The sequence below is a fragment of the Gossypium raimondii genome, chromosome 5 (genome assembly GCF_025698545.1).
Source record: "Gossypium raimondii isolate GPD5lz chromosome 5, ASM2569854v1, whole genome shotgun sequence".
Lineage (NCBI taxonomy): Eukaryota > Viridiplantae > Streptophyta > Magnoliopsida > Malvales > Malvaceae > Gossypium > Gossypium raimondii.
Genome location: NC_068569.1, coordinates 35,025,748 through 35,040,983, shown reverse-complemented (window position 1 = coordinate 35,040,983; position 15,236 = coordinate 35,025,748). Strand labels below are relative to the sequence as shown.

Here is a 15,236-nt window from a genome sequence, read left to right as displayed (position 1 = left end):
GAGCATGATTTTGGTCACTTTTGGGTACACACACGGCCTAGGACACGGGATATCACACGGTCGTGTGTCACACATGGGCGTGTGCCCATAGCGTGTTAGGTGCAAGCTTCACACGGGCTAACACACGGCCTGCGACATGACCGTGTGACCTAAGGCAGTGAGTTACATAGCCCACATATACTGTCCTGTGAGATCACACACGAGCTTGTGAGATGACCACACGGCCATATCTGGAGCCACACTGTCTTGGCTCTGTCTCTGTCACACAGCCTGAACACACGATCCCTGCTTTGAAAATTTTTAGTTTTTCCCTAAACTTTTTGATTTGTTTAGAATTGGTCATTGATTATTTCTAAACTATTTTTAAGGCTCATAAATGTATGTATTATTCCGATCTAAATTATTATGAAATTCTGTTAATTAAATTGGTAAGTTGATGCTATCTGTTACTGATCGTTTTTTTTTGTTTAGTGATACGTCGTTATTGATCGTTCTGGTGATGGGTATGAGTACGGGTTATGGGTGTTACACGATAGTTGTTGTAGCATCCTATTACTCGGTTCGTATGACCAGACCATGTAAGGGTTGTTACGAGTCAGTTTTAAGAAATTTTGAACTTCTGTTATGCCTAAAAACACTATTTTCTAAATAGATTTTCTAATAGTTAGGGTTTTAAGATTTTGTATATATGCTAGTTTCATGTTCCAGTTAGTACTTGAAGATTGGTTATTGATTTGTTGGGTTTGGAGACTCATTTGATTAGTTTAAACTTAAGTATTGTATGAAAATTTACTATGCATGCTTGCATATCCCTCTTTTGATATGGGCAATGTTTTGGATGAAACTTATTTAGATGAAATCATGAAATCTTGCATGTTTTTTTTTATTGTCTTTTGATATGGGCAATGTTTTGGGTGAAACTTATTGGGATGAAATCACGAAACCTTGCATGTTTTTTTTATTGCTTCAATGATATGTGTCTATGATATAAGTTTGAGCATGTTTTGGGGTGGATATGAACTTGAATGATTCTTGAGTATGTTTTATGGATACCTTGTTAGAAGGTGTATTAGAGTTTTTTTTGGGTGTTTAGAACTTGAATTTTCGGTCCACTACTCCAATGTTTTGGTACCTTTCTTCTAGGTATCAAAATAACTACGTCAATTGCTCAATTTTAGCTCTAGGGGTCCACGGTATTAGTACTTAGCTCAATTGTTTTGGAACAATTGAGACAATGAACAAAAATGTATAGTACCAGAGAGATGTATCAGTACAACTCCCTAGTGGTACCAATACAACTATGGCAGATTGGCTCATTGCACTATTTTGGGCTGTTTCGACTTTCAAGGGCTTGTTTTAGGTCTCGAACACCTTCAATAACTCTTGAACCATTCTATATTATTTTAAATTGTTTCTAAAGTCTCTAAATTGGCCTAAACTTGATTTAGTGATTTTATAAAAATGTTTTAATGTTTGAAATCTTAAATAATTTTGAGATTCTTGTTATGTACATGCTTCAGTAGAATCTCCTATCCATATTGGATATCAGGACGAGTGAGGAGTGTAACAAAGGGGTAGTCATATTTTGAAAATGTCTAAGTGGTTTAGAATGAGCTTTCTAAAAATGTAAATTTCTCTTAAATTTTTATATAAAAAATGGAGAAATTGTTAGCTTTCATGTCCCAAGATTTTTATACAACAAAATTTAAGATAAATTTTAATTATTTATTTCCTAAGTCATTTAGTGATCAAACATTTCCAAAGTCTTGCAAATACTCAAAAGCATGTCCTAAGTGTGTTTCATCTTTAACCAAATGTTTTTGAGTTGTTCCTAAAGTGCTTTCAAGTGTTTTTAATTTTTACAAGGCAAGTTAAGAGACAAGTCTTGAGACTAAAGGTCTAGATCTCAAGACTGATCAAGTTAATAGCCTCAAAACTCTCCTTAAAGGCCTAGTATTCAAACTTAGCTAGTAAGTCTTGAGACTTGCCCTCCAATTCTCAAGACTTGGGCTGGAAGCCTCAAAACTTGGCCCCCTAATAGCTACATAATAACTATTTTTCAATCAAGTCTTGATAGCCCTTTGTAAGTCTCAAAAACCTAGGTTGTAGAGTCACTTTTTCAACTCAAATTTAATGCTTGCAATTACCCCCAACAACCATAAATGTCCACAAATTCATTTTTGGTATAAATACAAGTAAAAAAATACATCAAGACACAAGAAAATAACATCCAAACTTAAAGAACAAGAGAAAAATCTTCAACTCTTTGTTTTTTCATTTCTCTTGTAAATATTCTTTAAAAGCTTAGTGTCAAATTTTTTATCATTCATATATATTTGTTTAGAGACCAAAACTTTAAACACCCCCCTTCTTAGAGGTTGTTATTGTTTTGTCTTCATTTCACCATAAAACCTAGAGGGAAATGTTATGTCTAAGATTTTGAAAAGATAGAATTGTAAATGTTATACACTGTCTTCAAAGGTATCAATTTTAGTAGTGAATTGAGAAATTCATAATGGTGGAAAGCTAAGGTAGTGGATATAGGCAACTGGGGTTGAACCACTGTAAATAATTTTTTGAAAGCTTTTCTTTTTTTTTTTTTTTAGAAAAGTTTGTAGAGAAATTTTAAATGCCAATTCACCCCTCTTAGTACTTTTGGACCTAACATGTTTCATTGCTAATGTGACAATTTTAGGTAAGCAAAAATTCAAAAATTTTAAAATAATTTAAAAATTTTAAGTCAAGAAAACCATTTGTATAGGTTCATTCTCAATGTATTTTTTAAAATTATAATTTTTAAAATTTTTGAAATATTATTATAAATTATAAAATTTTAAATAAAATTTTAAAAATATATTTATTAAAAATATTTTAAAAATAAAGTCTATAATAAATTTGGACAAATGATTGCTCAGATTCAAATGAGACTGGACAACCATGTGTAGATTCATTATGGATTATTTTTAATCATAAAAAAGCTTTTGAATATTAAAAATTATTTAAAATGTAATAAATTTTTTATTTTTTATTTTCTAGGTTATTTTATTAATTTTTGTGTTTAATAATTGTTTAAAGAGTCTTAAGTATAAAAAAAATATTAAAATTACACCTAAAATGAACCTAAACAAAGTTCATTCTAAGCTTAAAATTTCTAAAAAATATTTTTTGAATTTTTGCTAACATGGTAGTCGTCAGCAACCATAGCTGACGTGGACCACCATGTCAACAATAGAATGGCCGACTTAGTAGTCATTAATAGCAACATTAGTGATGTATCATTCAAAGAAAAAAATAATGGATAAAAGGCTTAATTAATACAATTTGGAAGTTCGAGGGCTTAACTGTATGTGTTTTCTGCGGAAGGGCTTAATAGATTTTTTTGCCAAAATTCAAGGGCCTTTTTTACCTCTCAAACATTTATTTTTTATCAATGCTTGCCACATGTCATAATATTAATCTGCCATGTGCCATAGTATTATTAGTTAACAGTAGCATATCATCACTTTCTAATGGTGCTATAGCTAAAGTACCAAATTATGCAACGGATTTCAAGTTCAAGTATCAATTAAGTTAAAACAAAGTTTGGGTGCCAACTAATGTTGTTTAAATTAGATCGGGCCGACCAATTAGACTAGGAATTATTCCAAAAAGAGGGGTTAGACTAGTTGACTCGCAAATAGCTTAGAACCAAGTTAAAAAAAACCAATTGAATCAATTTTTTATATTTAATATTTTTTATGAATTTTTAAATAATTTATTTAATTAAATTGAACAAATCGGTGGTCTACCACTAATCCTATTTTTAAAACTTTGATAACAACTAGGTACAAGTGGTCAAGGGGCAAATTATATATTATCTCTAATAATAAAAATATTAAATGTTATCGTTAAACAATTTAAAATTAACTATAATTTCGAATTAAATAAAATAAACATGACTTAGAAAAATTAGATTTTCTCACACTAAAAATATATTTTTAAATTTAATCAATAATAAATATAGGTTGAGTGATAATAAATTTGTATTTTAATATTATAGAATACATGTTGAATTCAATTAAATGCTTAAATATTAGATTAGATTAAAAAAGAAGAAGAAGGCAGAAACATCCGGTAGATTTATAAACAAATGTAGTTGCAATGCAATCGAGATTTTTATATGACAAATGCTCCCTCAATCCACTTGCCGCCCATCATCTAACACCACATTCTTTCACTGAAATAGTAACCGTTGAATGGGTAACCATATTTCAAGAACAATAAACCTTTCTCTCTTGGAAGTCAGTAATTTATTCATATTCGATTCCCAAGATTCCCATTGTTAGTGCAAGGCAAAAAGAGTTTAGAATTTCCATTTCTTTTATGCCATTAGTTACTTTGCCAAGCATCTGCCAAACTGCCTTTTGTTTGGTTTTTGCCCTTTTTGGTTCTTTCAGTTTCAGGTTTAAATAGTTTATCATTGTCATTTTAAATGTTAATTGTTACCACATTTGTAGTCATGGAAATGGTTCAAGTTTCCAACCATGCAATGTTTTATTTAATGTTGAATGGATCTCAAATTCTGAAACTCTTCTCTTTATTTTTTTTAACTTATCTCTGACAATGGTGTCACTAATATCTCTATTTTATTTGTTTATTGGGTTTTGTGAAATCATTAAACTTTTCATTGGCAGCACCACTGCTTTAACAGATAGCTTTTAGGTGTTTTTGATTAATGGGGTGATTTATAAAAACTGGTGATTAGTTAGTTTAATGGATAAATCCCACATGGGTGATGGGACCCTTTTTGTTGCCTTGATTTTTGTGAACCCAAGTTTCAGATATTTCAATGGTTCCTGTTGAAAAACATGATTTGGTTCTCTTTTCTGTTTGCACTTAATACTATTCTGCCATTTGTGCTTTAATTGTTTGTAAAAATGACTCAGAGAAGTTCTCTTGGTAATAACTAGAGCTTTTGCAGACTTCTTCAATAAGGTTAGCTTTTAATAGCTTCAAGATTCTTAAATTTTTGAATCCGAATTTAATCTCATTGATTTATTCACTTTTTTTTAAAGTGACATCTAATAGATTTGAAGTTCGAATCCGTGGAGAAGATTTGCGTACTTCTTCACTTAAGGTCTGCAAACTATAAGTCTTTGGTGGTTAGCTTTTAGTAGCTTCAAGATTCTCAAAGTTTTGAACTCGGATTTGGGGTTTGAATCCTCTTAAAAGTAACATCCAACAGATTTGGGGTTTGAATCCTCTCATCTTTACGGCTTTGGCCTTTGTTGTGTAAACAAATTGCCAAAGTTCCTATAGAAGCTTTTAGTTCATTAGAAAATGAGATCAACTGAAGATAAAGGATACTATGAGATTTCAAGCAGCAGTGGCATTAGTTTTGAGTTTCATAAAGGGAATGGGGCTACCAATCGTGGTTCTCATCATCGAACCGGTGGCTTTGGCAAACCAACACCTTCAAAATGGGATGATGCGCAGAAATGGCTGGTGGGGCTGTCAAGAGGTAGAAACAAGGGCCAACCCGAAACCACACCTCGAAACTCCAATGCTGATGACCGAAGATTGATAGCACTTGTTCCACAAAAAGAACAAGATTGTTCAAGCAGTGAAGGTGAAGGTTCAGCAGCAGAAGAAACAAATGGATCGGCAATGGCTGCCACTGCTGTTGCAGCAGTGCCATCTGAATACCAAGATGAAACAAAACAGGTGGATTGCGATGAATCTATTTGGCCAATCAATTACAAGCCTGCAAATCAGAACTCAACATCAGTTGTTAGATCAGTATGTGTGAGAGATATGGGGACTGAGATGACCCCTGCCGCAAGCCAAGAGCCATCAAGAACAGCAACACCAATACGAGCCATGAGTCCTTCAGCAAGGAATCCTACTCCTATCACGTCGGGATCTTCCACACCGGTCCGTTGCCGCTATGGTCAAGCCTGTGCTGAAAACCATCAAGCAGGTACAACAACATCAACTGATGCCAAGGGTGAACATGAAACTAATGGAGCTTCCAGGGGAAATGGATCAAATGGACTGCATGAACAAGAATCCAGGATACATGAAAACAATAATTCAGATCAAGTTAGCAAGCAAAATACACTAGAAACTCGAGCTATGGCTTGGGATGAGGCTGAACGTGCCAAATATATGGCAAGGTGATGTGTAATTAGTTTTAAGAATTGTGATTTCTATAGGATTAGATGTTGTTAATAATAATAATGTGTGTGTGTGTGTGTGTGTGTGTTTAACTCTAGCTGATCTGATTAGCATGTCTTGCATTGTAGGTATAAGCGTGAAGAAGTGAAGATACAGGCCTGGGAAAATCATGAGAAGAGAAAGGCAGAAATGGAGATGAAGAAAATGGAGGTAAGAGATTAGCTAGATCCATATGACCTATGTTGCTCCGAATCTTTATTTTCCAATACTCATGTTTGGCGCTTGTATCGAATGCATAATTGGAATATGGGTTTGGGAATAAAATCCTCTAGAAACCCTCCAAATATATGAAAACTTAGAAAAAAAAATTAAGCATAATTATATCAAACACTCACACCTGAGTCTGAGTGGCATGGTGAATTTTACATAAACTGAATCACTTTGAAGGCATGGCAAATCTCCTTAGTATTGAGTCATATCTTTCCCTGTTATGCCTGCTATGTATTAAGCATTTATAACAGCAATTACTCAATGCCAGAAAATTTTCCATTTCTTAGTGTTGGTTGAATATGAACCTAGTTTTTTAAACAAGCACAAGAGAATGTTATAGTGCAGAGCCAAACCCAGAGACCCTTTAGATGGTTTTACAGTTCCACTTGTCTGCATAAAGTGTATGTTTGTATTTATCCAATCAGTATATGTTACCGGAACTCTTCATTTTCTTAAGATATCTATGTTTGACAAATATTCAAACATGGGTATAAAGATATGATATTGTGCATATATGTAAAAACTTGGAAAAAATTGAATACACTCAAGTAGGACATATACTTGTGTCCTATGTTACTCGGACTTGGGTGCAAGCGTCCAATACGTGTATGTAATTGGTACAAGCATGTTCAATATCTCTACAATTTTTTATTCTCTACTCATTTCCAAATAAGTGTCCGATAAAGATATTTCAAGAAAAACGAAAAACTGGAGTGATATAACTTTTACTCAACACTCATTCTCGAGTCCCAAGCACACAATAGTATTCCATCTCATCTTTACCTATACTGTTATGTTGATGTATAGGTGAAAGCTGAGAGATTGAAAGCACGTGCAAAAGAAAAATGTGCAAACAAACTAGCGGCAACAAGGAGAATAGCTGAAGAGAAGCGAGCAAATGCAGAATCAAAACTAAATGAAAAGGCAATGAGGACTTCAGAAAGGGCGGATTACATAAGGAGAACCGGTCACTTGCCTTCTTCTTTCTCTTTCAAGTTGCCTCCCCTTTGTTGGTAGCCAAATCTCACTTACTTCAATACTTGTTCTGCCACTTCTTTTAAATATATGTAATGTGTTTTCGTATTACTCGGATTCAAATTTGAGTATATTCGGAATACATATGACTTTTTTATTTTTTATAATTTTTCATGTAATCAAAGATCGTGGAAAGGTTATGTCCTCGTCTATGAAAAAAGTTTGCATGATAAATGTAAAAGTTGGAGTTACATATTTGGACCAAGGGTTTGCCTTTTTAGAAAGTTGTCAATTATTAATTACACTTATTTAAAGGATTTGAGTTGATCCTTTCGTTTTATTAGACAGGTTTTTTCGGAATAAGATTTTTCATATTAAAATATTTTGATATATAATTTTTATTCGAATTTCATTGCAAGTAAATAATTGAAGTATCCAATCACATTTCTCAATTACCTAGTGGATTAAATTTTGTCGTTATTCTTTCTACTTTGCAAAATTTTTTTAGTCCTTCAAATTTTAAAATTTATCAAACGATAACTGCTAAATTTATTAAGTTCTACTATTTCTAAAATATGATGTGCCAACATATCATCATATGTGTAATGCCATGTTAACTTGTTTCCATATATTACTCACTAAAAGTCTAGTTAATGGATTAACGACTATCATTTGCATCAAGATTGAAATCTAAAAATTGATAAGTATAGGGACATAAAATGATTCAATTGAGAGTATATATCAAATCTACAACTGTACGCTTGATATAGGACTAATAATTGAATTTAACCAAACTATTACTATTTGGGTGAGGATTATATTTAAAATTACAAAAACTAAAATTGATCAAATTAAAGTATATGGGCTAAATCTATAACTTTTACAAATATAGAACTAATAGTAGATTTAACCTTTTAAAGCGTAATGTTAATATTCATTTTTATAATAATTAAAAAGGTATTGTCAAGCATTACTCTTGTACTCGTATGGTCAATGAAATAATTATGAATATTGATTTACAAAGAAAGATCGTGGTTTGGATTTTTAATCTTCAAGTAATTCTATATAAAGATGATTTTTTTTCACATGATGCCTTTTTAATGTTCAAGCTCTTTCCTTAGAAAATCCTTACTAGAAATTTTATATATTTTGATAGAAATCAAGAGGCAAATTTGACAATTTTTTTTCTTTCCCTAGGATTGAGTTAATCCTTGATTATAAGGATTCTTCAACTCTTTCCTTGTAAAGCTTTATGTGTTGTAAGTTATATATCTGTAACTCTTCTATTGTTGAATACATACAGAAATTCTTTTATAATTGTATTAATTTAGATTGTATCAAAGCCTCCTACAATTTCTTTTGGAATTGAAGCAGACACAATTATTATTTATGTTTAACGCTTTCGTTGCAAGCTTCTTCCTTGTACCATGGTCACTATGCCTGATTCTAAAAATGGTGACAATGGTTCTCATGAAAAAAATAACCACCCTACAACTATTTTCTCAATACAGAAAAATTCTCTAATCACCCCAGATCGCCTTGATGGAACCTATTATATTGAGTGGTCCCTAAATGCCCAAAATAAGATTCGTGGAAGAAAGCGTTGGGGTTTTATTTTAGGTACATCCCTTACTAGTAATAGTAATTGGATAATTGACTTAGGTGCAACAGATCATATGACTTGTGATAGATAAAAATTCAGACAATTATCTAATTGTTCTATCAATACTGCCACTAATGCTAATGGAGTTTCTTCTACAATTGTTGGTATTGGTACTGTCCCATTATCTCCTTCTTTTGATATAAAAAATATTTTATTTGTGCCATCATTAAATTGTAACCTTCTTTCAGTACAAAAATTAACCAAATATCATAATATTTCTTGTACTTTTTCCCACTCACTGTATTTTTCAGGACCTTCACACCAAGATGAAGATTGGTAGTGGTAGAGAAATGGGAGGATTGTACTAACTCAAATATGGTTTTCAATGTTTTAGCAAAGGGCAGGCTTATGTGGTACAAGAGAATTCAGTTGACAAGAAAAAAGAACAAATCTGGTTATGGCATAAACGTTTGGGACATCCATCTTTCTTTTATTTGAAAAGATTATTTCCTTCATTATTTGTTGGTTTTAATGTTTCAGATTTTTCTTGTAAAACTTGTGCCCTTGCAAAGGCCATCGTGCTCACTTTCCTTTAAATGAAAATAAAACAAGTATGTCATTTTCCTTGGTTCACTCCGATGTTTGGAGGCAACACCCATTTCAACTCTTAATGGAATGAAATGGTATATTTCCTTTGTTGATGACCGCACTAAGATGACTTGGATTTATTAAATGAAAAAGAAAAGTGATGTAAGTTCTATTGTTCGCCTTTTTCGTCAGATGATTTTAACTCAATTTGGTATGTCAATAAAGGTTTTTAGATCAGATAATGAAGGGGAATATCTGAGCCAAGAACTAAAATAATTCATGGGCGCTGTTGGCATGATTCATCAAACGACATGCCCTTACTCATCACAGCAAAACAGCATTGCAGAACGAAAAAATAGACAACTCTTGGAGGTCACTCAATCCTTTTTAATTGAAGGACATGTTCTATCTTACTTATGGGGTGAAGCTTTAAGTTCTGAAATTTATGTAATTAATTGTACTCTTCAAGAACTCTTGATTATTGACGACCACTAGATGTATTGTATGACCATTACAGTCTTCCACTTGTTGTTCATCTGCCTCCCAAAATTTTTGGATGTGTTGTTTATGTTCATTTGTATCCTCATCAAAGAAATAAGTTTGACTCTCGAGTTGTAAAATGAATTTTTGTGGGATATGGAAATTATCAAAAGGGGTATAAATGTTACGATCCTTCCTCTAAGAGGCTTCATGTCATTATGGATGTTGCCTTCCATGAAAATGAGTTTTTCTACTCTACAAATTCTTCACTTCAGAGGGAGAAACATAATGAAGTGATTAATCTTGATGATGTAGTATAGAAATTTCTCACATTGCATGAAAAGAGTATTGATAAAAATACTGCACCGAGAGCACAACCACATATTCCAGAAATTGCAAAGAAAGATGATGAAAATATTGATTTGGAAAGTGCAAAGAGAGGTGATGAAAATGAAAACACTGAGCTGGGTGGATGTGATTAATTACAAGATGATCTTCTCACAAATAGTATTGATCCTCCTATACCACCAAACCGACAATCTTCACCTGAGGTAACTTCTGAATATCATATTCCAACTCGTGCTAACCGTGGTATACCTCATGCAAGATATGAACCTTATATTAAAGCCAAAACAAAATACCCTATTACTAATAATGTGTCTTATCATCATTTATCAAAGTCATATGCATCTTATGTATTGCAATTATCATCTATATTTATTCCTAGTAAATTACAAGAAGCCTTAGGAGACACAAGGAGGACCCAAGCTATGGTAGAAGAAATGGCAGCACTTAAAAAAATGCTACTTAGGACTTGGTGCCTCTTCCCGATGGAAAAAGAACAGTGGGGTGTAGATAGATATTCACTGTTAAACATAAAGTAGATGAAACAGTTGAAAGGTTCAAAGCACAATTAGTTGCAAAAGGATATACATAGTCTCATGAAGTCGATTATCAAGAAACTTTTGCACCTGTTGCCCAGCTTGATACAGTAAGAGTATTGCTATCCTTGGTTGCTAATCAAGATTAGCCTCTTCTTCAGTTTGATGTCAAGAATGCCTTCCTTCACGGAGATTTCGTTAAAGAAGTTTACATGGATCCTCCTACTGGAATTGAAAAGTACTCAAAGACTGCAATAGTATGCAAACTAAAAAAGACGTTGTATGTATTGAAGCAATCTCCAAGGGCATGGTTTGGTAGATTTACGAAATCCATGAAGTTGTTTGGGTACAAGCAAAGTAATGCTGATTACACATTGTTTTTGAAACATATACAAGGAAAGGTGATCGCATTGATTATCTACGTGGATGATATGGTGCTAACAGGTGATGATTTGGATGAGATAGAAAATCCCCAAAAATATTTAGCCTTTGAGTTTGAAATGAAAAGGCTGGGTTGTAACACCCCTAACCCGTATCCGTCTCCGAATTAGGATTACGAGGCATTACCGAACAAACACAACCATCATTAATAAACAAAGACATTAAAATCTAACTAATATAGACATTGCAAACTAGCAAATCCATAAGAAAATAAACCATTTTAGTATGACTATTATAATCATATACAAAACAACAAAATACGACCTTCAAAACATTTATCTAGTCTATACATGCCATAGTTAGAATTTAAATATTTAAAATACCGAGATAATAGATAGGGTGATGAACTTGTTGACGATCCCCGAGCTTGAAGCTTGATCTAAAATCTATAAAACAGAGAGACGTAAATGAACAAAGTAAGCTTATATAGCTTAGTAAGTCTATAACATAACTAAAGTATATATATAAGTCATATAATTTCCAAATCAAATTCAATGAAGTCGTAAATAACACAAATAATTATTATATAGCTCTTTAAACCATTTTATTTATAATCAAATATATATATACCTAATAAACATTATAAACAAATGCAAACATATTCATCAAAAACTTATAAGCAAATGTATATACACCTCAAATACATATATATATACTTATCAAATGCATTTTCCGAATATATATATCAATTGCTTATCAAATGCATATACCTAATGCATATATATTTAATATATGCATATACCGAATGCACACATATATATATAATAATTATTTAGACCAAATATACATATATTCATCAATTTAATATAACCAAAATCATATGATTGAACATTTGTATACTCATCAAATATATGTAACTAAAAAAAATAGATCAAATATTTATGTATTCATCAATTCCATAATCAAAATCATAGCTATATCAATTGTATATTCTCACATAATTTAAACACATTCATCGGTACTTAGCCTGCTAGGTATTAAAACCTGATTTGGTACACCGTCTTTTAGCCTGCTAGACTTATAGTCTGAAATGTATCACTGGCATTAAGCTTGCTAGACGTATAGTCTGAATAATTTCACCGGCATCAAGCCTGCTAGACCTAAAGTCTGAATTATTTCACTGGCAATAAATCCGGTTGGTATTGAGCTTTAACAAAAGAATCTCAATTCACAGAAGTTGTATCTCATAATTATATATAAAATCCACTTAAAATTCAGCTCAATATTCATAACTTATATCTTTGAAACACATGGATATATAAATCCCAATCATCAAATCTAACTTTAATAATTCAATAATTAAATCAAACACATTTATATATATAACCTCATACTTTAGATTCCACTACTAATATCATAAGATTCAACTTATAATATACTATGTACCTTCAACATTCAATTCCACATATACCTATATAATTTCATATACCATTTCAATACAAGATCTTATACATGTACCTATATACATATTCGAATCTAACAATATATATTACTCTATACTTATATTCAAATAAGAACTTATACCTATATACTCATACATATTTGAATTTAACATATATATATATATAAATATAATTTCATACTTATACACAATATAAATATTTATTCATAAGTATACATGCTTATTCGTTCCAACTTATACAAATATTTTATACTAAATTACACCTTATTCACACATACATGCATATGTTCGAATATATCTCATACCTTTGTAATTTCATACCTAAATTCATTACAATAAAATTTACATGTATATATATATGTATATATTCGAATATAATTTATACATACATATATGTTCATACCTAAATTTATTACAAGGACATTTATATGCATATTTGCATATTCATGGTCATTCGAACCTAACACATATATATATACATAATTTCATACTTTCAATTCGATTTTTATACTTTTAAATTTAACTCAACAAAATACAATTGATATACATACACATATACTGATTTAATAAAATTAAATAGCTAATAGACTTACCTTTGACAACGGTAATCGAAATGGAACGATTAGTCAATGACTTTAGTCTTCCCCCGATCCAAGTCCGATTTCTTTAATTCTTGATCTAAACACATTCAAATTGAACTCATTCAAACATAATTTCATTCAATTTTGTCCAACAACACATAAATGGGAAATTTACCATTTTGCCCCTAATATTTAACATTTTTACAATTTAGTCCAAATTGTACAAAACACAAAATATTCCAAATTGAGCACACTATGTTTTGGCCAAATATTTCCTAGACCGACATAGATCCTTGCATGTCATTTATTTCACATTTTAGTCCCTCAATTTACACTTTTCTTAATTTAGTCCTTAATACATATTTTTATCAAAAATTACTACTTAAAACATGAAAATATAACAACATATATTTATTTTCCATCATCTAACAACATAAACAACAAGCTCTCTTCAATGGCATATCACAAAATACACAACCAATTCAAAAATTCAAGCATGGGCTTTGTAGTACTTGAAGCAACGATCTCAAAAAACGTAAAAATTATCAAAAACCAAACAAAATTCATACCTCAATCAAGCTTGCAAGTGCCGAATATGTTAAAGCTTTTAAACAATCTTCTTTGTTCTTAGTTTCAGCCAAAAGATGGAGAAATAATGCTTTAGTTTTAATATATTAAACATACACTAACATTAATAATTAGTTTACTTTATTAACCTTTATATATATATATATATACATATATATATATATATAAGGCTATACTTGTACTTTGCCACCCACTAACTATATTTTGGCTTATTACATCATAAATCCTCCATTTTATAAAGATAACAACAATTTGGTACCTTTAGATTTAACCCCTAAATTTTTATTTTACGCGATTAAGCCATTTTCTTTAATCGATCTCTCAAACGACAAAATTAAAACACGAAAATTTCACACAATTAAATTCACACATCATAAACACACAAAATAATATTAAAATATTTTTTTCTAATTCGAATTTGTGGTCCCAAAACCACTGTTCCGATTAGAGTAAAAAAAATCAGGCTGTTACATGGGTAATCTGAAGTATTTTCTTGGTATTGAAGTAGGTAGATCAAATAATGATATTTTCCTATCTCAATGAAAATATATTCTTGATTTGTTAGCTGAGACATGAATGCTTAGTTGTAAACCTGTGACTACTCCCATTGAACAAAATCATAAGTTATATTACTGTTTAGGTGAATCATCAACTGACAAAGCAAGATATCAAAAACTTGTGGGAAAATTGATTTATTTATCTCACACTAGACTTTATATTGCTTATGTAGTAAGTGTGGTAGGTCAATTTATGCATGATCCTTGAAAGTCACATATGGAGGCTATTGAACGCATATTGAAGTATTTAAAAGATGCTCCGGGAAAAGGGATAATTTTTAAGAAATGTGATCATCTGATAATAGAGGGTTATAGTGATGCATATTGGGCAGGATCAATTGATGATAGAAGGTCTACTTCAAGTTATTTCACTTTCGTTGGAGGAAACCTTGTAACTTGGAGAAGTAAGAAACAACCAATCGTTGCAAGGTCAAGTGCAAAGGAAAAATACAAAGGCATGGTTTTTGGAGTATATAAATTGTTGTGGTTGAAGAAATTGCTTGAAGAATTAGACATTAATCCTCAAAGTTCAATGAACCTATATTGTCATAATACATCAGTGATTGAGATTGCTCGCAACCCAGTTCAACATGATCATTCAAAGCACATAGAAGTTGATAGACACTTTATAAAAGAAAAACTTGAAGCTGGAACCATTCCATTTCCTTTTGTAAAGTCCGAAGATCAACTCTCAAGCCCTTTTACTAGCCCCCC

At 31.5% G+C, this 15,236-nt stretch overlaps 1 protein-coding gene across 2 annotated transcripts; it reads left to right on the top strand.

The window, feature by feature from the left end:
* The first annotated feature begins 4,128 nt into the window (after window positions 1-4,128).
* On the top strand, window positions 4,129-7,744 carry LOC105765891 (hypothetical protein). Of its 2 annotated transcripts, none has more exons than XM_012585163.2 (4): window positions 4,129-4,974; window positions 5,068-6,155; window positions 6,285-6,366; window positions 7,234-7,744. In XM_012585163.2, the coding sequence occupies exons 2-4, from the start codon at window positions 5,320-5,322 to the stop codon at window positions 7,441-7,443; spliced, it is 1,128 nt and encodes a 375-aa protein (XP_012440617.1). In that variant the 5' UTR covers window positions 4,129-4,974; window positions 5,068-5,319; the 3' UTR covers window positions 7,444-7,744. The 2 variants fall into 2 exon arrangements, with proteins under 2 accessions (XP_012440617.1, XP_012440616.1); XM_012585162.2 differs by having other exon boundaries at window positions 5,055-6,155.
* The last annotated feature ends 7,492 nt before the right edge of the window (window positions 7,745-15,236 follow it).